At 61.8% G+C, this 25,426-nt stretch overlaps 3 protein-coding genes across 5 annotated transcripts in view; all 3 read left to right on the top strand.

Moving 5' to 3' along the window:
• The first annotated feature begins 1,961 nt into the window (after nucleotides 1–1,961).
• IGSF9 (immunoglobulin superfamily member 9) lies at nucleotides 1,962–16,439 on the top strand. Its single transcript, XM_040634478.1, has 20 exons — nucleotides 1,962–2,019; nucleotides 2,230–2,418; nucleotides 6,363–6,515; nucleotides 7,236–7,390; nucleotides 7,637–7,754; nucleotides 9,229–9,370; nucleotides 9,455–9,600; nucleotides 9,692–9,834; nucleotides 11,001–11,141; nucleotides 11,655–11,771; nucleotides 11,950–12,100; nucleotides 12,291–12,414; nucleotides 12,663–12,838; nucleotides 13,137–13,387; nucleotides 13,557–13,641; nucleotides 13,740–13,916; nucleotides 14,144–14,186; nucleotides 14,513–15,373; nucleotides 15,652–15,787; nucleotides 15,973–16,439. The coding sequence occupies exons 1-20, from the start codon at nucleotides 1,962–1,964 to the stop codon at nucleotides 16,144–16,146; spliced, it is 3,540 nt and encodes a 1,179-aa protein (XP_040490412.1). The 3' UTR covers nucleotides 16,147–16,439.
• Nucleotides 16,440–17,788: 1,349 nt separating this feature from the next.
• TAGLN2 (transgelin 2) lies at nucleotides 17,789–24,960 on the top strand. Of its 3 annotated transcripts, none has more exons than XM_040635901.1 (5): nucleotides 17,789–17,939; nucleotides 22,802–23,009; nucleotides 23,344–23,518; nucleotides 23,802–23,904; nucleotides 24,189–24,960. In XM_040635901.1, the coding sequence occupies exons 2-5, from the start codon at nucleotides 22,830–22,832 to the stop codon at nucleotides 24,328–24,330; spliced, it is 600 nt and encodes a 199-aa protein (XP_040491835.1). In that variant the 5' UTR covers nucleotides 17,789–17,939; nucleotides 22,802–22,829; the 3' UTR covers nucleotides 24,331–24,960. The 3 variants fall into 3 exon arrangements, with proteins under 3 accessions (XP_040491835.1, XP_040491834.1, XP_008699011.2); XM_040635900.1 differs by lacking the exon at nucleotides 17,789–17,939 and adding an exon at nucleotides 18,080–18,099; XM_008700789.2 differs by lacking the exon at nucleotides 17,789–17,939 and adding an exon at nucleotides 22,284–22,370.
• Nucleotides 24,961–24,984: 24 nt separating this feature from the next.
• The window catches only part of LOC121103639 (transgelin-2-like), a 2,161-nt gene continuing 1,719 nt past the window's right edge, over nucleotides 24,985–25,426 (top strand). Inside the window, exon 1 of the mRNA XM_040634477.1 lies at nucleotides 24,985–25,041. Within this exon, the coding sequence (XP_040490411.1) occupies nucleotides 24,985–25,041 (57 nt within the window). The remainder of the gene's footprint in view (nucleotides 25,042–25,426) is intronic.

Genomic DNA, 25,426 nt, shown 5'->3' with positions numbered 1-25,426 from the left:
GTGTGTGTGTGTGTGTGTGTGTGTGCGCGCGCGAGCGTCTGTGCAGGGGGTGGGTCCTGGGGGGTTCAGAAAGGGAGAGTTCAGGGGTCCGGAGCAGGCGAAGGAGCAGGGAATTGGGGGTGGGGTATCAGAAGAGTATTGTGGGCTGAGGCCGGAGAATTTTGGAGGGAGATTCCAGGGGAGAGGATGGAAGAAGTGGGTGGGTGGGGATTCGGGAGGAGACAGGAAGGGAGTTCCTTGAAGCGCGGAGACCTGGTGCAGCTGGAGATCAGGGGTGGGAAATGGGAATTTGGGGGGTACTGTGAGAAGTAGGGATAGCTGGAATCGGAGCACTTGGTGGGGAGACCAGACAGGTGAGGACATGGTGGGGGCGGAGGTGTAGGAAGATGTAGGAAAAGCAGAGGAATTCTGGGGAAACCCAGGAGGGAACTGGGGTTCCTATCCACTTGGAAAATGATCTGTCAGGAAAGAATGGAAGAGCTCGCTGGGGGCAGGGGGAAGCAAGGGGAATGTTTGCTGGTAAGTTGTGAGTTCCATACCCCGGGGCCACTAAATAGAAGCCCGGGGTCAGGCTGAGGGACAGAGAGGATGTTTTACAGCCAGTTCAAAACTGTGAGGCCAGGAGTGGGGTGGAGGCCACAGAGCAGAGTCCGCCTGGGTTTCGCAGGCCCCAGGCAGCCACACCCCTGCCCCCAGCCCGCTCTCACTACTCTAGATGCTCTGGGGCTGGGGCCAGCCAGAGTTCCTACCCTCTGTGCCCCAGGCCTCACTCTGTACACCCTAGGGACTCGCAGGCTTTTTGGCTTCTCCTGGATCTTGCCTCTAGGGTTAGGGAAGGGAAAGCCTGGCAAACCCTGGGCCCCGAGGACACTGGAGGACAGTGAATGGAAAGCACTGGGGTGAGGCTCCTGGGTCATGGTGTCTGGCAGAGGGAGGGCTGCCTGGCAGCCTCATGAAAGGAAAGTGGTGCCAGCCGCCTGCCCCGGGACCTGCCCAGACCTGGACAATGCTGCGGGGTGGGGTGGGGGGTGCTTTCCAGCAGGTGGGGGAGGACGCCCCTCCCCTCCCAGTGTCTGACTCACTCACTGCCGGCAGTGTTGGGAGGCCGAATGGGGAAAGAGATGCAAGGTCTCCGGCTTCCAGGGTTCACCGAGGAATTGTGCGTGTGGGTTCCCTTGGGGCTGCTTTGTGGGGTTCTGATCCAGGTTTTGCCCTTCACCGGCTCTGTGCCCCTGAGCAACGCTGTCTGAGATCCTGGGGGTCCTTACCTGGCACGGTGGGGTGGAGGCCGTAGTGCGGTTCTACCTTGCAATCTCGTTCTTAGCGTCAGGACTAAGGAAGGAGAACAGAGAGGAGGCTGAGCCATGGGGCCTCTCCATCTCCCATTTTCCTGACACATCTTTTTCCAAGTGGATCGGAACCCCAGTTCCCTCCCAGCTCAGCTTTCTGAGCACTTCCAGAACCCCGGGTTTCCGTGCAGTTCTTCTGCCTTTCTTAAGACCTTCCTACTCCTCTGCCCCACCCTCCCCATGTTCTCACCTGTCAGGTCTCCCCACCCAGTGCTCCCTGGCTCTTCCAGTGCTCCCACCCCGGCCCTGGGGGGCCCTTATTCCCCAGGGTGGCAGGATCTCTGGTCTCTATGCCCCTCCCCTACTTATCTGCTCTCCTCTCTCTTCCTTTGCTCTCATCCTGGCCTTTCTCTAACTGCGGGGTTTCTTTGGTCCTGAGTGGAGGCCAGTTCTGTACATTGCCCTGTATTTTGCGTTTAGATCTGGCGGTGCTACGGGGAGCGGCTTCCTCGGGTGTGATGTGCGCCAAGCCCTAATCAGCCAGAAGAGTGAGAGCTGAACCCTGCCACCCGATCAGAAGGCTCTGTGGGGCTTGCTGGGCTGTGGACACCCTGGGCCCCTCCATCTGGGCCCCCGTGGGTAGGAGGGGCCGGGCGAGCAGGCAGCTGGGCTATGGTTCGGTGCCTCAGTGTGGCCATTCTCAGCCTGGTCATCAGCCGGGGGGCTGACGGTGAGCTGGACTCCCTGGGCTCAGGAGCAACCTGCGGGCCTTGAAGTGGGGGGCGTTCCCCGGGGAGGGTCACGGGGGAGTAGGGCTGGTTCGGGAGAAGTTGAGGATTCTCTCAATCACCTCACAAAGTCCTGGGGAGCTGTCAGAACTACTGAGGAACATTGTCTCCCAGCCCTCACTGGGGTCCCTGCTGTCGGCGCCTCCATGCAGGTCGAGGGAAGCCTGAGGTGGTGTCAGTGGTGGGCCGGGCTGGCGAGAGTGCGGTGCTGGGCTGTGACCTGCTGCCCCCGGCTGGCCGGCCCCCCCTGCATGTCATCGAGTGGCTGCGCTTTGGATTCCTGCTTCCCATCTTCATCCAGTTTGGCCTCTACTCTCCCCGCATCGACCCTGATTACCTGGGTAAGACTTGTCCTCAGGTGGGAGGTTGGGAGGTGTTCTAACACTACCAGCGAAGGTGAGCTGGGGGGGTGGAGGGCAAGACCTCTTCTTTACTGCTCTGCCCTCCCCTCCCCCACTGTCTCCAATGCCAGTTAGGAGGTTCTGGGCCTCTGGGGAGTGGGCTGATGGGCAGGGTGGGAGGACCCGTGACCCTCTGTTTCTGCAGTGGGGGCTCAGTCTGGGCTGAGTACAGAAGACCATGCGCGTGGGGGGCCGGCCAGCCAGGGCCAGGTTCCCTAAAGATCAGGGAATGGATGGGGCCAGGCTGGGTCCCTCCCTCAGGTGGCTCCTGTCCGGATTTAAACTAGTGTATAGGCCTCCAGGGGCCGCCTTCTGCCCCAGCTGGCTCCCTCAGAGGGCTTGGCTTCCTCCTGATCCCAGAGGGACCCTTAATCTGAGCGGTTTATGGCAGGCCTCAGAGGGCAGCGTGTGGGAGGCCCGAGGTGGGGGCCGGGGCTCCTGAGCAAGTCTTCCTGCCTCCTCTTCTGAGGGAGACCCGGGAAAGGCCACCTGGGGGACGTTGGTGGGGGAGGGGACCCCCCCTTTTCCCTCTTGAGTTTGAATCCTGAGAGCAGCCCTAGGATTGGCTGAGGGGCAGGCTGAGCTCAGGCAGGTGTTGCGGAAGGAGGAGTTTATTTTCAAACTGGGGGCAGTTGTTGGCAAACAGCCTGGTGGGAGCGGATGTGTCTACACAGGCCCCATGAGAGCTGATGAAAGCAGGCCCCAGTTAGGACGGTGGGGGAAAACCGGCAGTGCCCACCAGCCTCCTTCCCTGCCTCTGCCTGCTGGTCGGGAGGGGTTTGCGCCCTGGGGCTGAGGCTGGGCCGCCACAGAATGTTCCTTGAGTGAGGCCACGGCAGGTACAGGTGAGGCAGCGGAGGGAGAGGGCTTTTTCTGGGGGGTGTAAAACTGTCCTCTCAGGCAGACAAGCCACTGCACCCAGTGACCCCTGGCAACTTCGTGACCCGTGGGTTTCCTTTCTCTCTGTTGCTCCTCGGAGCTGCAAGGGCTGTGAGCCGTCACCCCTGGGGCTCTTCCTACCCTGCCCTTTGTGTCCACCCCTGCCCCCAGTCTGGAGCTCCTGGTCTGGCCTGCGCTAGTCTGGGGAGTCAGGGCCCTGGGGGGAGGCCCCCCGCGCCCATTAACTCTCTTACTGCCTCCCAGCGTGGAAGGGGCCTCTCAGCCTTTGTGTAGGGGACTCGGAACTGCGGTTGCTAGGCAACGGGAGGTGGAGGTTGCTAAGGACAATGCTGGCCTGTCATAAGCCCTCTGGGCAAGTGAAGGAGAGATGGTCCGGGACTGTGTGAGGCGGGTGGCCTAGAATGTGGGAGGGACCGCGCCAGAGCCCAAAGCGCCCCATCTTTGAGGGCTCTAGAATCCATCTGGCGGATTCACAGACTGGCACAGAGGAGTAAAGGAACGGGCTGGGACAGCATCCGGGATGCAGGTAGCGACCGTCTGTCAGGCACCCAGCACAGAGCCGGCGCGGGGTGCCTTCGTGGCCCCGATGCCCAGGGGGATGGCGGCCTTGGCTTAACGCCACACCAGCTCCCGGGTGGCTCTCAGACCTGCTCTTCTAATCCACGTGCCAGCTTTGGTCTTCGGCTTTCGTGCTGCCTTTCTTGGTAGTTTGAAGGTAGCCCGCGCGGCAGAAAGCCACAGGTTTTCTCTCTGTCCTGAGGTGTGTGGTTCAAAGCAGTTCTCCCCTTCTGTTCGGAACGCCAGCTCTCTCCAGTCATCTCCCCTTGTTACCCTCCTGCTGGTCTCTGGAAGCCCTCAGTATTCCTCTCGCTTGGCGGTCCTTGGAATATCTGGACACAGCGAGCACCGTTTCTCGAACTGTGTGTGTGTGAACTTGTACGTGAGTGTGGGTTCTCTGCCTTCCAAGAGCTTGAGAGCAGAGGCTGTGTCTCCTGCTCCCTTTACACACCCCTGAGTGTGGGAGGTCTGGAGCCCGTCAGGCTCCGGCCCTGCAGGTCCTTTCCTCTAAGTGATATCTTGGGAGGATTAAATAGGGTACCTAATAGCCCGTGGTCCAGGGTCAGGGCTCAGTCACCCTTTGTCTTCTCCCTTCCTTGTAGAACTTGAAGGGTCACCATCGTGAGAAGTTGCTACCCTGTGGCACTTGGGAGAGGTCGCATGCTGGTGTCTGCAGGGCTCCGTGGCCGGGCAGATTGGGGTGATGGAGGAATCCCGGGGCGGGGTGGAGGGGTGTGATTATGTTAAATATTGACCTGCAAAGTCTAGGCTTATCTCCTGGGTGGGGATTTCAACACCTAGCCCGTGAAGCAGGTCCCCACCCATCCTGGAGAGTCCACACCCCCGGACCTCATCCTTGGAAGAAAAAAGTCCCTGGCCTGAGATCACCAGGCCAGCCTGAATGTGACCATTCCCCTCCTCTTCCCTGACCGCACTAGGGGCACCACTGTCTTCGATTATATTTTGGAAAGATTCTACCTGGAGGTAGAAGAGAAGCAGACGCAGAGCGTCTGGGCACTAGAATTTCTAGTATTAGGAAGGGCCGATGAGGGCACTGTCCGGTTGGTTGGTGCGGGCACACGGAAGGGACTTGTCTTAGAGCGGCGGTGGTTTTTTGTAACCCCAAAGATTTAGAAAATCTCGTCCGTCCGCGTCAGAGGTCAAGGTGTGGTGGGCTGATGCAGGTAACGGGAGGTGGGCTCAAGGCAGGGAGATGACCTGGTGGGCTGTGGAGTAACTCAGGGGAGAGATGCTACGAGACCACCGTAGGTGAGGATGCTGGAGAAGCAACAGGTATCGAGGAGGCAGAATTTTGAAGATTTGCTGAGCACGTGGGTGTGGGAGGTAACAGACAGGAGTTTAGATGGTCCCAGGTGTCTGGTAGGGCGGCTTGGTGCGTGGCGGGGCTGGCCATTGCTGGGGGCAAAGGAAAGGATGGGTTACCAGGCAAGGGGCAGGGTCGAGCTCGAGTCTGGCTTCTGATTTCAAATCTTGTGCTCGTTTGTTTGTCCAACAGTATGTGAGCGCCTGCTGAGGCCCCGTGTTCCCTGCGCTCCCCCCTGGCCAGATTCGTCTTCCCTCTTTTAGATGAAACCGAAGTTGGCTTACTTGTCCAAGGGAGTCTCTCTGGCTCCCAAGTGTGGGCCTCTGTCGCTAGGCTGCCCTGCCAGGGGACACCCGAAGCTTTGTGGGGAGGGTGTGTGGGGATATGGAGGGCGGCCTCCACCGGTGGCCTGGTGGCGTGCCGGATTCTGACTGAGGGTGGACACGTGTAGCTGCCCGTGCTGTGGCTGTGTGGCTTTGTGGAGCTCCCCGTGGCCAGCCGGCCGGGGCCTGGGTGCCCTGGGTGCCCTGGGGCGTGAGGGGATGGGGTGAGAGGCTGCTGACCTTGCTGCCTGGCTGGGCTGGACTCTGGCCACCCTAAGGCGCTTAGGCCGTTGATAATAGCCCTGAGGGATTAGGGGCTTTAGGAGGCGAGGTCTGGGTCCCTGCTTGGGCCCCAAATGCTGCTGAGGTTTCCAGGGACAGTCCTCCGGCGGGAGGAGTACTCTGGGAGCCAGACCTTGTCCCCGTAAAGAGTCCTGGAGTGGGGAGGCAGGTCCTGTAAAAATCACGGGGAGACTAAGTGTGGCTCTTAAGCCCGCCTTCCCCCAACAGCCCTTGAAGTCTCCCGCGGTCCACCTGCTGCTGCTCTGGGTTTCTTTCTGTCTAAACTGGGTCCCAGCTGCTGAAAGGCAGGGGTGACCTGGGGCGGAATGAAGGGATCTGCCCTCAGTGACCCCAACCCCACCTGTGTTTCTCCAGGCCAGGCAGAGGGAGAGAGGGGTAACTGGGTTACCTTTATCAGGGTAACTGGAGGAGACTGGGCCTGTTCTTGAGCTCCGAGAATAACCAGTGTGACCAGGGATTTGGGGCTCCTCTCCCAGGGCGAGTCCGGCTGCAGAAGGGGGCATCTCTCCAGATTGAGGGGCTCCGAGCAGAAGACCAGGGCTGGTACGAGTGCCGAGTGCTCTTCCTGGACCAGCACAGCCCTGAGGACGACTCTGCTAACGGCTCCTGGGTGCACCTCACAGTCAATTGTACGAAGCTGGGAGCAGGTGGTGGTGCAGGGAGGGGAGCAGCATGATGGGGACCTGTGGCTAGGGGGCGGGGGGGCCATTCCAGTGCCCCACCTTTGCTGACACCCCTTGTTGCTGGCTCACTGTCTGCATCTTACCCCTCCCACCCCCACTTCGGCCCTTCCAGTTCTTTTAGTCTAAGTCCCAGGTGCCTGCTAGGCTCTGTTGGACCCCCCTCTTCCCGTCTTCCCTGTTCCTGCCTCTCGGCCCGGAGAGGAGAATGGGACAGGGCTGGTGGGCCCTGAGCAAAACATAGCTCATCTGTATATACAGCATGTTGTTTTTCAAAACACCTTTTAACCCAGTACCTCATGAATTTTCTCAGCCCTAAGAAAGAAGGAAGGTCCTAATCATTCCCACTGCATTGTGGAGGCTGGATCATGCCTCTGAGTAGGGGCAAAGCAGAGTCTAGAACCCGGGCCTCCTGACTCCCAGAGCAGTGCCCGAGGCCACTGGCTCTCCCCCAGCTCCCAGCCCCCAGCCCGTGTCGAGCCCCCGTTGCCAGCTCTACAGGCCAGTGCGGGGATGGGCTGGTGCCTTCCTCCCTTGGCCCTGAGTGCAGCAGGCAGGGTGGCCCTGGGCTGGTGGGCTGAGGGCTGCAGCCCTGACCTGCCTCCCTGGCCCTTGGACACTGCTCTTTGGACTGATATCTGGCACCCCCTGATGCCTCTCTCTCTGCAGCGCCCCCTCAATTCCTGGAGACACCTCCCCAGGTGCTGGAAGTTCGGGAACTGGAGGCTGTGACCCTGCGTTGTGTGGCCCGGGGCAGCCCGCAGCCTCATGTGACTTGGAAGCTCCGAGGAGAGGACCTTGGCCAGGGCCAGGGTCAGGTGCAAGTGAGCCCTGGGGCTGGGCAGGGGGTGCCTGATAGAGTGTGAGGGGCAGGTGGAGGCCTGGGAGGGGGGCTGGAGGACTGGGGCAAAGGCCACGGTGGGAGACTGGCCAGAGGAGGGGCTTTGCCTTGGCTTCCTGAGCCTGGCGTGCTGCCTCCCTCTGCCGGCCAGCCTCGGGAGTGCAGGGTCTGAGGCCGGCCGGAGGGAAGGGGAGGCACAGGGGACCTTCCTCATCCCCTCCTACCCCAGGTGCAGAATGGGACGCTGTGGATCCGGCGGGTGGAGCGAGGCAGCTCCGGAGTCTACACCTGCCAGGCCTCCAGCACCGAGGGCAGCGCCTCACACGCCACCCAGCTGCTGGTGCTAGGTGCTGTCTGGGGGGAGGGCCGGGAACCAGGCCCCTGAAGGAGGGGCCATGACCTGTGGCTGGGGGTGCACACATCAGGAGCGGGAACGGGTGTGGGGGGGGGGGCTCCCAGTGTAGGCTGGTGCTACAAAACCAGCGCTTTATTTTAAAAGGATCCGTGAACGGACAAGTAAACATGTAGTGCCCAGCAGTGCGCAGCGTGACCCCCCGATCCCCCATTTCCTCGTCTATATATAAGGAGGTTCATATCTGCATTTTAGGACTATTTCAGAATTTAACCGAGCACAGTGATCAGCACTTAGTAATTCCTGTCCAGGTCCTTCTGAGGAAAGCTGGGAAGCAGGGCCTGGACTGTGCCTGCAGACAGCGTGCTCTGCAGGGAAGTCAGGGGAGCGAAGCCAAGTGTCGCTGTCCTTGGTACTGTGGGTGGGCCTCGTCCGGGCGGCGGGAAGGTCCCCATGAGTCTTGCCTACCCTGCTAACCTTGGGGAGCTCGCTGCTCTTCTCTGCCTCTGAACCTTCATTTCTTCATCTGGGAAGGGGAGACAGTAATTCCTCCCACAGAAGGCCCCTGAGGATTAAAAGAGATGGTGCGGTAAGGTGCTTAGCGGAGGGCCCGGCGTGCCAGCGGAGGGCCCGGCGTTAGCAGAGTCTCGACGCCAGCCTGGATTGTTACCTCTTATGACTGACTACTGGCGCAGCAGGGCCCAGGGAGGGCCGAGGGCAGTAACAGCAGGCGGGAGAGACTGTGTGGCCTGGCCAGGCTGCAGGAAGAGCGTTCCCGATGGGGTTCGGAGAGCAAAGGCTGGGCACTGGGAACGAGGCTGGCACAGGGCAGAGCCGGCTGCCCATACTGACCTGAAGAGTCTGTAACGGTTGGGCAGGCCGGGAGCGCTTGGATTATGAGAGCCCACGAGGCTAGAGCAAGAAGTTTGAGCTTCATGTGGTAGGAGCCAGGAGCTGTTGTGAGTTCTTGAGCGGAAGCGTTCCATGGCCAAAGGGGGCATTTCTGCATGAATGGCCGCTGGAGCAGCAGAGATGGGGGAGCTGGGATCAGGGATTGCTGCAGTATCTTGGGGTAAGGTATTGGGTATCTGCAGTAGGGTAGGACACGCAGAGGTGACTTCAGATGGGACAGATGAGGGACGTAAAAGGTAAATGAGCAGAGAATAAAACCGATTCCCCCTCCCCCCCCCACGCACATGCGTACACACTCATGCATGCGTGCACGCAGACACAGCTTCTAGGCAGGAGAAACTGGGTGGGTGGTGGTGTTCCTGGAGGGCAGGGGACCTGGTCTGGGGGAGAGAAGGAATTTTTTCATGTACAGGGTTAGGGCCCGTTTCAGTTCCCCGAGGCCCTGTAACTGCCCTCTGTATTTCAGAGGGCAGATCAGGAAGAACTACAGAAGTGACCTCAGGGTTCTGGGAGGACTGTGGCCTGAGGCCCCTCTCTTCCCTTGTGCTCCCCCACAGGTCCCCCAGTCATTGTGGTGCCCCCCAAGAACAGCACGGTCAATGCCTCCCAGGATGTTTCCTTGGCCTGCCGGGCTGAGGCGTACCCCACTAACCTCACCTATAGCTGGTTCCAGGACAGCATCAATGTATTCCACATTAGGTGAGGCTCGGGGGTGAGTGGGGGACCGGTAGGCAGACTTTGAGGAGCAAGCCTGGAGCCTGGCCCACACGTGCCATTTTGCAGCCGCCTGCAGCCCCGAGTGCGGATCCTGGTGGACGGAAGCCTTCGGCTGCAGGCCACCCAGCCCGATGACGCAGGCCGCTACACCTGCGTGCCCAGCAATGGCCTCCTGCGCCCACCCTCGGCCTCTGCCTACCTCACTGTGCTCTGTAAGCCTGACCCTGCTCCCTCCCCGGCCTGCTCCCCTCCCCTGGGCCAGGCTGAGCTCCTGCCCTCCAACCTGCCACTGCTTCCCCCCAGACCCAGCCCAGGTGACAGCAATGCCTCCTGAGACGCCCCTGCCTGTAGGCATGCGGGGGGTGATCCGGTGCCCGGTCCGTGCCAACCCCCCACTGCTCTTTGTCAGCTGGACCAAGGATGGGCAGGCCCTACAGCTGGATAAGGTAGGGGCCTCAGGCAGGGGGAAGGAGGGGCTTAGCTTGGTGTTCTCCTAGTCGGGACAGCTGGGCTGGAGTTAGCTCTGTTGAATCCAAGTCGGCGACTGGGGATACACTTCCTCGCCGGGGCTGTGTGGGGTGTTTGGGGAGCAAGAGCACAGCATCCGTCCTTAAGGAGGGCACAGCCCGGAGGGGGTAGGGTGGCAGCACAGACGCTGGGCTGGAAGGCCAGGGCTGGTTGAGGACAGATCAGCAGCAACTTCTGCAACTTTGGTGATGGGCCTTGCGGGGTGCACAGACGTTCGAGGCGGACACCAGGGCCCCGAGGCAGGGAGCAGTGCGGTGTGTAGGGCATGATGAGTCCTCGAGGCTGGGGGGAGTCACAGTGCCCGCGGGGACCTGATGCTACAGAGAAAGCTTGAGGGACAGGTTGGGGCCAAAATGAAGAACTGTGGATGCCAAGTGTCTACGACATCGTTCCCAGGTGATCTTTGTTTGTCTGCAAGGAGGACGCGTTCCTTGTGAGCTACCACTGCGTCTTTGAATCCCAGTGCCCCCGGGGCTTCCGCAATAGGGCTCAGTACATTTTTGTTGAATGTTACAAAGAAAAGTCTGCAGGCAGTTGGAGCCAGTGAAGTTGTCCGAGCAAGGGTGTGATAGCTTCGGAGCTCTGGGTAGGAGTTGAGTCTGTCAGTGAATGGAGGACAGAGTGGACACAGGGAGAGGGGTTCAGAGGCTGTTGAGATGATCCAGGGGAGAGGTGAGGAGGTCATGGGGGTGGACGGGCGTCACGCCTAGACAAAGGCCTTCCCAGAGGACAGCTGGTGAACATTTGGATGGGGGAGTGAGGAGTCTGGGGGTTAGGGGGGACGGTGGGGCCCTTAACACAGAAATAGGGAAGCCAGGGAAAGGAAGGGATTTGGGGTGGAAGATGCTGACTCTCATCGTGGAGTGCTGGGAAGACAAGTGGGGGACACCCGAGCAGGCAGGGAGCCCCCTACCAGGGCTCAGCTCCAGGGGGCGCCCCCCGGAAAGAGAAGGGAGGGACGAGTTCAGAGAGAGGTCAGGTCTGGCGGAGGAGTCCTCTGCAGGGAGGCGGCTTTCCCCTCCCTCTCCCGCCCCTGCCCAGCTGCTTTGACTAGTGGCTATCTCCTCTCTCCTCTTCCCTCCAGCTCCCCGGCTGGTCCCAGGGCCCGGAGGGCTCACTGATCATTGCCCTGGGGAACGAGGACGCTCTGGGAGAATACGCCTGCACCCCCTACAACAGTCTCGGTACCGCAGGGCCCTCCCCGGTGACCCGTGTGCTGCTCAAGGTGAGGCTGTGGACCCGCCAGCAGCCCCGAGCCAGGTGGCTGAGGATACGCCCTGGCGCTGACACCGGCTGACCGGGGGGTGGGGTGCTCACATGTGGGGAGGGGCTTCCAAGTCTGTTTCCCACGGTGGGCACAGCCGCAGTTGTCAGACGCCATCCCAGAGGTTTCTGCAGAGCTGGTGCTGGGGAGGTGGGACGGGAGGCACCCACATCCTCAAAGTAAGATACCCCGCCGGTCCAACTCATGAACCTTGGCCTCTCTGGAGGGGAAGGGGTGGATAGCAGAGGGGAGGGTGAAAGGGTGTTCTGTGGAGGTTTATACATCCCCAGAAAGGCCTCCCAGCCCCCCAGTCCTTGTGCAGCTCCCCGTGTCCCTCCAGCCCCTCCAGGGAGCAGAGACTACAGGAAGGGAGATGGGGCCTGAGACGGGATGGGCCAGGAGCCCCAGAGAGAGGGGAGCGGCCCTTAGATAGCAGGGTGAGAGGCCCCTCCCGATGCCAGATCTGGCTTGCAGGCTCCCCCAGCTTTTCTAGAACGGCCCAAGGAAGAATACTTCCAAGAAGTAGGGCGGGAGCTACTCATCCCCTGCTCTGCCCAAGGAGACCCCCCTCCTGCTATCTCTTGGGCCAAGGTAAGGCTCCTGACCCTGCTCTGTCTGCATTCACGCCCACTACATCCCTGCCTCTCCCTGCCCCTGGTCATTCTATGGGAAGGAGGGGGCCGGCAGGGGCAGGGTGGGGAGGACACTGGAGCTGCCCTTGGTGAGGGGTGGCTGCGTGTGTCCTCAGGGCTGACCAGTGGTTCTGTAGGTGGGCCGGGGGCTGCAGGGCCAGGCCCAGGTGGATAGCAACAGTAGTCTCATCCTGCGGCCATTGACCAAGGAGGCCCATGGGCGCTGGGAGTGCACTGCCAGCAACGCTGTGGCCCGAGTGGCCACCTCCACACATGTCTACGTGCTGGGTTAGTGGCTGGAGGGCCGGCTGGGGGCTAGAGGAGACGGGGGGATTATTTCTGGAGGTCCATGTGGGCATGGTGGGTGGGGGAACACCTGGGATGATAGGTAGAGGTCAGAGGCCCTGGGACTCCCCTTAGCTCTTCACCTTCCCTCAGGGCCCTGACCATCGTCCCTCCCTCAATTCCCCCTCCCCAGGCACCAGCCCCCACGTTGTCACCAATGTGTCCGTGGTGCCTTTGCCCAAGGGTGCCAATGTCTCCTGGGAGCCTGGCTTTGATGGTGGCTATCTGCAGAGATTCAGTGTCTGGTATACCCCACTGTGAGTGACCTGCCCCTGCCATTCCTGTCCCTCCGCCCCCCATTGCATCTGGCCCTCTGCCCTTTCCCTCACCGCTCCAGCCCAGCCCTGCCCTAACTCTGCCCTATTTCCAGGAGATCTTAGGTGTTCAGGGCCCAGGTCCTGAGACCCCGAACGGCTGAGGGGAGGGGACAGGTCAGATCTCTGGACTCCAAAGCTTCCTGGCCCTCCTAGTTCATGAGGTGCCCCCATTTCCTCACGTCCTACAGGGCCAAGCGTCCTGACCGAACCCACCATGACTGGGTGTCCCTGGCAGTGCCTGTGGGGGCTTCTTACCTCCTCGTGCCAGGGCTGCAGCCCCATACCCAGTACCAGTTCAGCGTCCTAGCTCAGAACAAGCTGGGCAGCGGGCCCTTCAGCGAGATCGTCTTGTCTGCCCCTGAAGGTGCGAGACCTCAGCCCCCAGAGCAGCTGACAGGGTGGCAAAGGACTGGTAGGGAAAACCGGGATGTGGGATGACCTGGGAGGGAGGGAGAAGAGGTGCTGGGCAGCTTCTTGGGGGTCCATAGGGGTTTGTGGAACATGATTGAGGTTTGTCTTTAGGGGCTCTGGGAGAATGTCTGGGCACGGAGATGGGGGCAGGGGTGGTGGTGAGAGAGGGGTTGGCATGTGGTGGAAAGGGCAGGGGACGGGGAAGGGCACTGGGAGCCCTATCTCCATCATGCCTATCTGTCCTGTTTCAGGACTTCCCCCCACACCAGCTGCCCCCAGGCTTCCGACGACTGAGATGCCCCCTCCCCTGTCACCTCCCCGAGGCCTGGTGGCAGTGAGGACACCCCGGGGGGTGCTCCTGCATTGGGATCCCCCGGAACTGGTCCCTGAGACGCTGGATGGCTACGTCCTGGAGGGACGGCAAGGCTCCCAGGGCTGGGAGGTGCTGGACCGGGCCGTGGCCGGCACGGAAATGCAGCTGCTGGTGCCAGGACTCATCAAGGTGGGTGTGGAGGCTGGCACAGGGACGTTCCTCCCCCTCGGCGGTCCAGGCCCAGCTCCAGCCCCCAAACCTCAGCTTCCCACCCTACCCTAGCAACCGTAGTGTTTCTGAATGGGGCTGGGATGGGTGGCGCTAGGCCCTGACCCCCTTCCTGGACCCCCACCCCCAGGACGTTCTCTATGAGTTCCGCCTCGTGGCCCTCGCGGGTAGCTATGTCAGCGATCCCAGCAACACGGCCAACGTCTCCACTTCCGGTGAGCTCCCGGCGGGAGGGCAGAGCGCTGGGCACGGGGGCTCGGAGCCCACTGTCGTGGGCACCGACCCCCCCCCCCCTTCGTGGCCCTTCGCCCAGGCCTGGAGGTCTACCCGTCGCGCACGCAGCTGCCCGGCCTCTTGCCCCAGCCGGTCCTGGCCGGCGTGGTGGGCGGGGTCTGCTTCCTGGGCGTGGCTGTCCTCGTGAGCATCCTGGCCGCCTGCCTGACCAACCGGCGCAGGGCCGCCCGCCGCCGCCGCAAGCGCCTCCGCCAAGGTAGGCCCCTGAGGCCATGCTCACGGCAGGGCCCCGCCCCCTAAGCCCCGCCCCCGGCGGTGGAAGGCCCCACCCCCACCCCTCCGCGCGGGGCCAGGTGCGTCCTGTCCGCTTGCACAGTCCCAGGGCAGGAGGGGTTGCCAGCAGGCCCTGGTTGAGGCTCACGTCTGGGGCCCTGGAGGGCCTGAGTTTTGCCGGTGTCACCTCTGGTTCTCCTGCCCGAACAGATGCGCCTCTTATCTTCTCTCCGCCCGGGAAGTCAGCTCCACAGTGAGTCCCTCCGCCTCCCTCTGCCTGCCCTCTGTGCCCACTATCTCAGCTTCCGTGGCGGGGCCTTGGGGCGGGCTGGGAGGGGCGGAACAGAAGTGAGAAGGAGGTGAGGATGGCAGTGCAGAGGCCCCAGCCCACTGGTCCCCAGAGCCCCAGGTCCACTGCTGCCGGTGCATTTCCTCCACCTCTCCACCACGTGGGTCCTTGTCTCCTTTACTCTCCCTAGCTCTGCTCTGTTGTGCACCAGACCTCTCAAGGCCTGATGCTGGCTCCTGGGAGGGGGACTGGGCCCCTGCCACAGAGCCTGATCTCCTGTCCTTCCCCAGCTCCGCTCCAGGCTCCAGCAGCCCTGATAGTGTGGCGAAGCTGAAGCTGCAGGGTTCCCCAGTCCCCAGCCTGCGCCAGAGTCTGCTCTGGGGGGAGCCCGCTGGCCCCCCCAGTCCCCCTCCGGATCCTCCACCTAGTCGGGGGCCCTTACCCCTGGAGCCCATTTGCCGAGGACCAGATGGCCGCTTTGTCATGGCACCCAACGTGGGGACCCCCCAAGAAAGGTCAGGCTCTGAGCGAGCTGAACCTCGGACCCCGGCCCAACACCAGGCCAGGTCCTATGACTGCAGCAGCAGCAGCCCCAGTGGGATGCCCCAGCCTCTCTGCATTGCAGACATCAGCCCTGTGGGGCCCCCTCCCACAGCCCCTCCTAGTCCTCTGCCTGGCCCAGGACCCTTGCTGCAGTACCTGAGCCTGCCCTTCTTCCGGGAGATGAATGTGGATGGGGACTGGCCCCCTTTTGAGGAGCCTGCCCCTGCTGCACCCCCAGATTACATGGATACCCGGCCCTGCCCCACCTCCTCTCTCCTTCACCCCCTGGACTCCGACACTGTGTCCCCCAGGGCAGCGCTTCCTGGGGCAGTGATTGGGGCCGGGGCCACCACAGAGCCCCTGTACACAGCACTGGCCGACTGGACGCTGAGGGACCGGCTGCTGCCAAGCCTTCTCCCTGCAGCCCCTCGGGGCAGCCTCACCAGCCAGAGCAGCGGGCGGGGCAGCGCCTCGTTCCTTCGGCCCCCCTCTACGGCCCCCTCTGCAGGAGGCAGCTACCTCAGCCCTGCTCCGGGAGACACCAGCAGCTGGGCCAGTGGCCCTGAGAGGTGGCCCCGAAGGGAGCATGTGGTGACAGTCAGCAAGAGGTGAGGACAGTCCCTGCTCACCCCTGCCCTGGCTCCAGTTCCTGCCCAGACTTCCCGGCCCTTTCTTGATGCCCTGTGCCTTCTGGGCTCTGCTCCCACCCTGGCATCAGGAGAACTTGTCTCCTTTTAGAAGAGGTCCTTTTGCTCCTCCTCTTGCTGAGGTCCAGGGATCTTCAGGGAACACATAGCCCCACCTGAGCTTCGGGGCTCTGGGTTGGGGCTTTTTCGGTCACCCTCAGTTTCTCTACCTGATACTGTACATTTGTCCCTTTTAACAGGAGGAACACGTCTGTGGATGAGAACTACGAGTGGGACTCAGAATTCCCTGGGGACATGGAATTGCTGGAGACTCTGCACCTGGGTTTGGCTGGCCCTCGACCCCTACCTGAAGCAGAGCCAGAGCTAGGTGTGAGAGCCCTCCAGAGAGGCCTCGCTGTTCCGCATCGTCCCAGTCTGTTCCCAGTCGGGCCCCATGCCCCAGGCTTGCTGCTCCTTTTCCCTTGGCTCGTCTGCACTGGCAGGGCCTGCGGGGCTTCATGGCGCCAGTGACCCTCAGACCTTTCCCTCTCCTGTTCTGCCCTCCCCTTGCAGATGCGAAGACTCCCGAGGAGGGCGGCCTCCCGAACATGGCCCATGCTCCGGGCCCTGAAGCCCGCTGCGCTGCCCTCCGGGAGGAATTCCTGGCTTTCCGGCGCCGCCGAGATGCCACTAGGGCCCGGTTACCTGTCTATAGACAGCCAGTCCCCCATCCTGAACAGGCCACTCTGCTGTGAAAGCTGGGTGAAGGTGCACAGCCCATGCAGAGGAGGGCCCAGCAAGACCCAGCTCCAGCCTGGAACACTGCCCCTGTCCCTTTGGTACCCAGGCATAGCCCCTGATGGTGGGCGGGGGTGGGCTGGGTATGAGATGTGTATGCTGGGCCCCTAGAGCCTGGGGACTGGAACAGGGATCCTAGGTCTGCCCGTGTGTGTGTGTGTGTGTGTGTGTGTGTGTGTGTGTGGTAATGGTGATGGTGCTTGTGGTGTGGGTGAGGTTTTTTACAGGTGAATAAAGAAAGTCTGAAAAATATTTCTGTGTGTCTTCTGCCTTTGAATCTGAGAGGGAGATAGGAAAATCCCTTGCAGAAAGCAGTGGGTTGGGGGTCCGCTCCTAAAGACCAGCCACTGAGTTAGATGCTGAGAAAACAAAGTTCACGAAGTCCAGCCTTTGCCCTTGGCGAGTTCTTTCTAGCTAGTGAAGCAGGCAGAGAAACAGTTACAGTGTGATGTGATAAGTTCTGTGATAAAGCTATGTGTTGTGTATTGTGGCCAAAGGAAGGAGTCCACAATGAGCGCTTATAGCGAGCGCTGGGACAGTGCTCCCTGTGTGTGGGGGGACCCTCATGGGGTGCGAGTAACAGCAATTGCAAACAGCTGAGCCCCCATTATGTGCCGGGCAGTGCCTTAAGCTCCTTACATGGGTCATTTTCACCACTCTGTGGTAGGTAAAATTCCCAGTTCCATTTTATAGACTGGGGAACTGAAGCTTGAGGAATTTGTCCAAAGTTCACACAGTGGCTATGGAGTAGAGCAGGTCAGAACTTGGTCAAGGGAGGGAAAGCATCTCAGGCAGAAGGCACAGAGGAGTGAAAACACTTGGTCTCCCAGGGACTCACTTGGCCCTGGAATATAAGATTGGGGAAGAGGGGATGGAGCGGTGGGAGGACACTGGTGGTTTATGTCCTTGGAAAACAGGCTAAACAGCAGCTGCTACCAAACTAAAGAACCCCACTGTTGGCTGTAGGCAGGGACTCCACAGGGAAAGGGGCGTACAGCTCAGTAGAAGCCTGAAGGGGGCGCTTCTCCAACCCCTAAACTATGCTCCCCTCCACTCTCAGACAGGGAAGAACTGCCAGCCTCCTCCTCCCCGCCCCCAGGTCTCTTCTGGTCCCTCCAGGATTAAGAAGAGATGCGAGGTCAGAGAGGAGGAGACTGAGGGGAGAGAAGTCAGATCTGAACCCTGGGTCCCAAGCTGATCACACCCTTGGGCCCTGGGCAAAAATGACCTCACTGTGAGTTCCTGCCCAGGCCTGAAGAAGGTGGAGAGCAGGAGCACGTGCGGGTACTGTCCTGACCTGCAGCCCCAGTCACACCCTAGTCACCTGGGGGGCGGGGAGGGTCTTCCTGCGCCTCGGTTTACCTAACCACCCTTTTTAGATCAAGACGCTTCTTCCCACATAAACACTCCTCGACTCTTGAGCTAAACTTCCAGGCAAAAAGCTTCCCACCAAGGCATAAGTTAAGAGCTCCGGGGTGGAGGCCGAGGTTCTCACGGGTGGCGACCACTGCTGTGGCCCGCGTAGGCCCGGACTCCCCAGATCCTCGCCCAGGTTCCCACCCACCGCTCCCCTCCGCGAAGCTCTGCCCTCGGCTCTCGCGCTGTGGCGCCTTTAAAGCCTCTGGGCGCTCGCCCCGCCCCGGGTCCGCCCCGTCCGAGGCGGGAGCCGCTGAAAACCCCCCGGCCCGGGCCGGGCGCGCCACTCGGCCCGCCGCCCCTGCCAGGAGTGTACCGCGCCGGCCCGCCAACGGTGAGCAGGGAAAGGGCGGGGGGCGCGCCCCCGGAAAGCTGGAGGCCCGCGTTGGCGACTCGCTCCCGGGGCTGCGGCGAGGGTCCGACGACCGCTCTGCCAGCCGTGTGCTGTCAGGGTCCTGTCCCCAAGCCCCGACCCGGCATTGCTGGGCGATGAGGTCAGCCGAGGTTGCGGGTGCATGCACAGGGCGTGCGTCCGGAGCGGTGGGGACCCGGCCCTCGGGGGAGAGGAGCGGCGGGCGTCGGGGCTTGGCTGGCACGCCCAGAGGGCGGGCGCGCCGGAGCTTCCCTGCGACCCTCGCTTCCCGGTTCCAGGAGCACGTGCGGGAGGTGCCCGCGCTCCGCGGCCCCGAGGCCGCCCTTTCCATTCCTCTTCCCGTCGGCCGTCCTGCTGGCGAGTCGGGGTCGCGGGCCGGGGAGCACAGTCCCCCAATCTCGGGCTCCGGGGGCCGCAGCCCGCGCTGGCGGGCGGCGTGGGGGGAGGCGGCTGCTTGCGGGCGCTCCTGCCCCCGCTCCCGCCGGGGCCCCCCACCCCGCGCCCCCTGCTGCTGGGAAAGCCGGCGGGGGCTGCGGGCGGGCGGCCGGGCGGGCTGCCCAGACCACTGCGTCACCCCAGCGGCGGGCGGTGGGTGACTCATCCGGCTGTAACGGCCCAGGGTGTGGCGAGGCGGGGCGGCGGGGTCGGACCTGCAGGACCGGAAGTGGACGGCCGCCTTCGCGGCCCTGCGGGTCCTCTGGAGCCTCCTGGAGCGCGTGCCCGGGGACTTCTGGGGCAGCCTGGCATCTGGGAGCAGAAAGGAGCGCGTCGGGCGTGAGGGTGGGTGGGGCGGGGGTCCCGGCTACGGGGAGCCCTGTGGCTTGGCTGGGCTCTCCCGAGTGCTGACTCCAGAGCGTCAGACGGAGGGACAGCTCCCCCGCTCCGGCGCCCCTCCCGAGTTCTCCTGCCTCGTCCCGCGGGGAGACCTACCACTGCAGGGGAGGCCAGGGTGGGGTGGGGCGTCGGGGCCCTGCCCTGCGGGAGGCGACCGCTAGTCTTTGTCCGACTGCAGCCCCCCTCCAGCGCCCCAGCCCTCTTCTGCCCCCTGGATTGGCCTCGAATCCTTCCTTCGCTCCAGCCCTTGTCTCTCCGGGATTTTCAGGGAGCGGGCTCTCTCACTGCGAACAGACCCTCCTTTCCCAGAGCATTTCTGCTCCTGAACTGCTCCTTGAGTCCGCTTCTCTACCCCCAAACCTGTAACTCCCACGCCCCCAAACGCCCTGGCCAGCCTCCGCCGCTGCCCCCCGCAGGGATCTCTCGCACCTGCCTGCACCCGGGAACTGCCGTGGGGGGGGGGGGCTTTTCCGCGGAGGCCGCCTCTGGCCCCCGTCGCGCGGAGCCTCCTCACCACTGCATGTGTGTTGAGTGCGTGTTTCTGCCCGGTGCCCCCACCCTGCCGGGTTCCTGTGTTTGGTACACAGAAGCCATGGCAACGGCCCCACCTCACCCCTCCTCCCGCAAGTCTTGCGGCTTCCTGTTTGTGCAGCTTCGGCTTTCTCTTCTGCTCACCGACTTGATGGTGAGGGGCAGCCCCCGGGTGGCTCCTCGGCCACAGGTGTCCCCCACCCTCGCCTCTGCCTGCTCCCTCTGCGCTTCACTTTGGGGGCGGTGGCGCCCCATCTGGCCCCTTCAGAATAGCCCTAAGCCCGATTCTGACTTGGGAAGTTCCCCTGCGACGTGTGTGCACAATGAATGGAGAGTCTCTTTGTCTTCCCCGGGGAGACATCCCAGCCCGGGACCCTTGCCCTTGGCATCTGCGTGGGGTGGGGTGAGGTGAGCGTCCTGCCCAGGTCTGGGTGGGGCCCCTCCCCCTTCCCAGACCGTTGTAACCTTGTGGGTGGGGGTGAGGGCTGTTCCCACAGCTGCAGGCAGCTCTGGTTTAGGTTACACCCGGTGGGGCCCCCCCGCAAGTGGTTCAGCTGTTGTCTTCTCTTTGGATCCCCAGCCCTGGGCATCTCCTACACTGCTCCCCACCCCAGCAGGCACCGGGCTGTCTGCCCTTCCTTTGAGGGAGGGCTGCGGAAGGTCCCCTGGGTGTCACTAGGGTGGGCCACCCCATCTCCAGCACACCAGCCGGGGCCCGTCAGCTTGCGCCTGCCCAAGGGGGCGGGGAGGAGAAACAGCTGCAGGCAGGCAGGCTGGGCCGCCCCTTCCCGGAGCTCTGTCCCACAGCTCTGGCACCTCCAGGCTCCAGGGCAGTGGCCCCCAAGTGGAGACACTGCGGCTGGAGGCTGTGACACGGCCAGCTGTGTCCAGGCTCCAGAGTGGGGGAGGGGCCCTCAGCATCCTCCTGGAGCCCAGAGGTGGGGCTGGAAGGCCAAGTCTGTGCTGCCCCTGTAGGGGGATGCTGGAAGGGTAGGGCTTCAGGCCTGCTCTCCCCCTACTAACCTTGGTGCCTGGGTTAATGATTCTTCTGCCCTTTTTCTCCCAGGGCCATTGTGATCCCTTGGCCTCAGGCCACTTGGCTTCAAGGAGACACAGCCCTGAGGCCCAGGGAACCCTAGTGAAGCTACTCCCAGAAGAGAGGTCTGGACATTGAAAAGGGGGCTTACTGGTGGCTACAGCCCTGGCCTCCCCTTTTCCCCTCCAGGTCTCCCAGCCATGCCCCTGTGTGTCAGGGACCCTGGGCTGAAATAGAGTCCCCGGCCTCCCCCCTTGCCCTCCAGGTCTCCCAGCCAAGCCCCTGGGGCCCCAGGCTGAAACAGAGCGAGTGGTCGCTGAGCTGCTGGGGCCGGGGCTGCTGGGAGGAGGGCATCTTGTCCCCCTTGCTCCTCAGGCCTCGCTGCTCTCTGCTTGCCCTCCCCCGGCTGAGAGTGTGTGCGCCTGGGGGTATGGGTCAGGGCCCAGACCGACATTTATCTGGGCTATCCTTCAGGCCGGGGGAAATGAGGGTGGGTTGCTCTTAATGAGGTATAAAAATAACTGATTTATGGGGAGGATCTCTGCCGGAAATGTGCTGCTGGATAAGCTGGAGTAGAAAGGAGCAGCCATGTTGGAGTGGGGGGGAGGGGACTGGCCTGAGACCCAAAGGCTGAGAGCAGGAGGGGTTGGAGGCAGCTCTGCCCCTGTGCCTGGCTCCTCTCCTGAGCCCCGAGGCCCAGGGACGGGGTGGCAGGACTGTCGAACCTGGGGTGTGTGGGAGACAGGGAGCCAGAGTGACTTCACCCCTTCAGTCCGACCTGGCCGGGAGCCAGATGTGGGGAGTAGGAGTGTCTCCTTTTCCTGTCCTTGCACACAGGTGCCTGTTCTGGGGGATCTCCCTGTGTGAGCAGCAGACAGCTAGCTGGATGTCACAGTGGAAAGGGAAGCTCATTCGCAGAGGGGATGGGGACAGGGAGTGAAGTCCTGTCCCTTCTGTGGTCCTGGCTCCCCCCTGGCACGGTAGCATTCCTGGGACTTGCTCAGTGAGGGCAGAGAGGTAGGAGGTGGGGACAGACTGCCCCTGGGCAGGCGGTCCGGAAACCACCCAGTTCTTCCCAACGCACGTTCTGAAACGAAGTTAAACCCTCCTGTGTGTTTCCCCAACTCTCCCTCCCCTCCAAAGTTTCCCTAAAAATACCACCCACACTCCTGGGTTAGTTCCCTATTCCTGCTGTAACAAATTAGTATGAATTTAGTGACTTAAAGCCACACACATTTCACATGGTGCGGTTGTAGAGACCTCAGGTTAAAATCAAAGTGTCAGCAGGGCTGCGTTCCTTCTTGGGGAGTTTAGGGGAGAACCCCTTTCCTTGCCTTTTCTAGCCCCTGGAAGCACCGGCCTGGCTCTCCCCTGACTCTGCTTTCTTCTTGCTTCTCCTGCTCTGACTTGCCTGCCTCCCTCCCTCACTGGTAAAGCACCTACCTACTTGTATATAAAGCCCCTTGCTGTGAGGACACTGGGCCCTCCTGGATGATCGAGCATAGCTGTCCGTGTCAGGACCCTTCATGCAGTGCCATCTGCAAAGCCTTTTTTGCCACGTAGCATTCACAGGCTCTGGGGGTTAGGACGGAGACACCTTTGGGTGGCCATTACTCTGCCCACCATAGCTTCTAGAAGGGGAGGTAGGATTGGTTTTGATTGCCTGTTTTCTCAGGGGAAGTTCCTTTTGTCTGCTGAAATCTTTTAAGAGCCTACTCAGACCGACTCTTCCAGGAAGCCTTCCAGGCTGCTTCTGCCCATACTCTTCTTACGTTCCTATGATGCAGGGTCTGACTGCAGATTTGCACAGTGTTCACCACATACAAGCCTTACCCTTTCCTGGGTGCTCTATTTGTCTCTCTGTTGGCATTCTAGGACCAAGAATTCTGTCTCTTCCACAGGCCCCAGCACACACAGTCGGTGCTCAGTTAAACCCACAGGCTAACTGTGAGGGTGGGTGTGTCTCCAGCTCCTGGAAGAAGTTTCCCTAGGCATGTCTTCCTCCTCTCCCCAAATCCTCCTCCTTCCCAGGGCTGGGGTTAGAATGACCAGTTTGCCTTTGCTAAAGCTGACCACCCCAAATGAGGGGCTGAACCCCCAGACTTGCCCTCACTTACCCCATATTCTATTCCATTGGGTTTTCTATTTCATTCTAGTAGTGGGGCCGTTCAAATGAAGTCTAATGGCAGGACTCAATAAACAGTCTGACTGTCGTAGGGGTGGGGGAACCCAGAGATGACCTGCCTGGACCCTTAACCCCAGAGCTCTGAGCAGTGTGTTTTCCGCCCATGCTCTGGAGTCAGGGCGAGAGTCCCCTCATTTGACAGTGGTTCTCGCCTCCGGAGCCCACCCTGGGGATATGGGGTGTGTCCCAGCAGGCTGCAGAGTACTGACTGCGGGCCCGGTCGTGTCCTCTCCCCAGCGCCCCACTGCCACCACTGCCCTTGGGAATGGCCAACAGGGGACCTGCCTACGGCCTGAGCCGGGAGGTGCAGCAGAAGATCGAGAAACAGTACGACGCGGACCTGGAGCAGATCCTGATCCGGTGGATCACCACCCAGTGCCGCAGGGATGTGGGCCGGCCCCAGCCTGGGCGCGAGAACTTCCAGAACTGGCTTAAGGATGGCACGGTGAGAGCTGAGCCCTTCTGATTGGAAGTGCCAGGAGCAGCGGGGGGCCCGGGGGGCTGGGGGGGGGCGCCTGGGTATCTCACAGAGGACGTACAGAGTGAAAGGGGAGGCCCTGGGGGAATCAAGGAAGAAAGCTCCAATGACAGAACCACGGGAGGGTGTGTTCCGGGCAGTGATGCTGGCACAGCAAACACTCTGGGCTCGGGCAGGAAGGAGCCCAGGGCTCACCCCGGCTGGCGTGGGAGCTGCCTTCAGGTAGGACAGGAACCTCAGGGACTCCCTGTCTCCGGAGCCAGCGTGGCCTCACCTCTGCACCCCTGCTGTCCTCACCCAGGTGCTGTGTGAGCTCATCAACGGGCTGTACCCTGAGGGACAGGCCCCAGTGAAGAAGATCCAGGCCTCCACTATGGCCTTCAAGCAGATGGAGCAGATCTCTCAGTTCCTGCAGGCGGCCGAGCGCTATGGCATCAACACCACTGACATCTTCCAGACTGTGGACCTCTGGGAAGGTGGGTCAGGGCCAGGGTACCATCACGCAGAAGACCAGAGACCGGGCCGGGCCATCTTGCCCAGGGAGAAGGGGTGGGTTTCTGGCACCCTGAGGACAGAGAGGTCTGTGTGTGTGTGTGTGTTTCATGGAGGAATGGGCCAGGGGGGGGGTTGGGGTGGAGGAGAGTATGGGGACAAAGGGGATTAGGAAGCCAGGCTCGCTGACCTAAGTGGTAGAGGTGGAACCCTGGCCCCCAGGACCCCAGCGCCGCTGAGGCCAACACACCCCCTCCCCCTTCCCAGGAAAGAACATGGCCTGTGTGCAGCGGACGCTGATGAACCTGGGTGGGCTGGCGGTAGCCCGGGACGATGGGCTTTTCTCTGGGGATCCCAACTGGTTTCCTAAGTGAGTATTGGGGGCGGCCCGAGCTGTCCTTGTCCCTGTCCCTAGCAAATGGTCCTGCAAAAAGCACTTTCCCGTCTGTCGTCTCCCTGAGTCCTTGCAACTCTTCTGGGATGGGAAGGCACTGTCCCTTTTGAGACACAAGGACTTGGCTTCAGAGAGCTCGAGGCTCTCAAGGGCAGAGCGACACTGGCACCGAGTCCCCGACAAAGCCTTGCCCCGTCCAGGGAGACACGTACTGGGGCAGCCTCCAACCCCTTCCTCACCGGTGCTCCCTTTCCCCGCAGGAAGTCCAAGGAGAACCCCCGGAACTTCTCAGATGACCAGCTGCAAGAGGGCAAGAACGTCATCGGCTTGCAGATGGGCACCAACCGCGGGGCGTCCCAGGCCGGCATGACCGGTTACGGGATGCCCCGCCAGATCCTCTGATCCCGCCCCAGCCCTGTGCCCACCCGCCCATGAATGGTTAATATATATATATATATTTTAGCAGTGACATTCCCTGAGAGCCCCTGGGGCTCTCAGACTCCCCTCGGCCAGGGTGGGGGCCTGGCCTCGCTGCCTCCTTGGGGGGTGCCCAATGGCAGGCTCTCCCCCTGTGCTTACTAATACATTCCCTTCTTTAAACCCACCAAAACTGGACCAGCTGGCTTCTTTTCTCCTGGGACCAAAATCTGGGGGCCTTGCCACCCCTCACCCCCATACCTCTTCTTTTTCCCTGTGGCTTCTTTCCTCCTGGGCTTTCTTTCAATCCATTCCTTGGCCGGGGGTCAGGGACACTGCCTTCTGCAATAGGCCTCCCCCCAGCTGTGGCTGCAGGGACTTAATTTATAGGGAGAGGCCTGTGGTGGCTGCCACCCCAGCCACAGCTGGGCTGCGCTCACCACACATCGAGGCAGCCTGCCCCTGGCAGGGGCCCTCTTGGCTTCCCATTTTCCATCCCCCTTGCTGTGGCTAAGGGGTGGGGGTGAGGGGATAGGGAGGGAGGGCTGCCCACCATGGGCTGGGGCTCGAAAAACCTGAGTTTGCTGATTTCAATAAATATCTGTCTTTTTTGAATGGTCTCTGGCTGTGTCTGGGGCCATGAGCCCTCCACTGGGAAGGGAGGAATGTGGGGGGGGCAGTACCGTGACTGGTACGGTGGCGGGGGTGGGGGCGGCTTTGAGATGAAAGGCTGCAGTCCTCTCCCCCATCTTCTGATTTCCTTCCCCGATTTCCTTCCCCGTCTCTTCCTCCCTAGGTTTAAGGGAGGGGAGTTTGGGTTGAGGATGGGGCCTTGCAGCTGCCCTTGGGCCAGGAGCTGTAATGCAGGAAATGTGGGCAGTGTCCACACACCAGCCTAGAAATGGGGCATCCCACCTGGTGCTCCCGGTTGGGCCCCTCTCCCAGCCAGAACAGCTCCTTCTCCACTGCAGGAGGGTGGGGCTGGTTGCTGGCACTGCCCTGAGTCCTGGCAGGTCTCTGCGTGGGAGGCCCCTCAGGCCAGCCTGGGGCAAGGTGGCCTCTGTTGGAGTTGGCCAGACCA

This window comes from Ursus maritimus, unplaced genomic scaffold (genome assembly GCF_017311325.1).
Source record: "Ursus maritimus isolate PB19 unplaced genomic scaffold, ASM1731132v1 scaffold_2, whole genome shotgun sequence".
NCBI lineage: Eukaryota > Metazoa > Chordata > Mammalia > Carnivora > Ursidae > Ursus > Ursus maritimus.
This window is presented reverse-complemented; position numbering and strand designations above follow the sequence as displayed.

Excerpts from the sequence above, each read along its gene's own strand:
- TAGLN2 (XM_040635900.1), top strand. Across the intron at positions 23,519-23,801 it reads GACTGTGGACCTCTGGGAAG|GAAAGAACATGGCCTGTGTG; the intron begins GTGGGTCAGGGC and ends CCCCCTTCCCAG. Across the intron at positions 23,905-24,188 it reads GATCCCAACTGGTTTCCTAA|GAAGTCCAAGGAGAACCCCC; the intron begins GTGAGTATTGGG and ends CTTTCCCCGCAG.
- IGSF9 (XM_040634478.1), top strand. The coding sequence starts at position 1,962 with ATGGTTCGGTGCCTCAGTGTGGCCATTCTCAGCCTGGTCATCAGCCGG. Across the intron at positions 11,772-11,949 it reads CTGCTATCTCTTGGGCCAAG|GTGGGCCGGGGGCTGCAGGG; the intron begins GTAAGGCTCCTG and ends GTGGTTCTGTAG. Across the intron at positions 13,388-13,556 it reads TGGTGCCAGGACTCATCAAG|GACGTTCTCTATGAGTTCCG; the intron begins GTGGGTGTGGAG and ends CCCCACCCCCAG.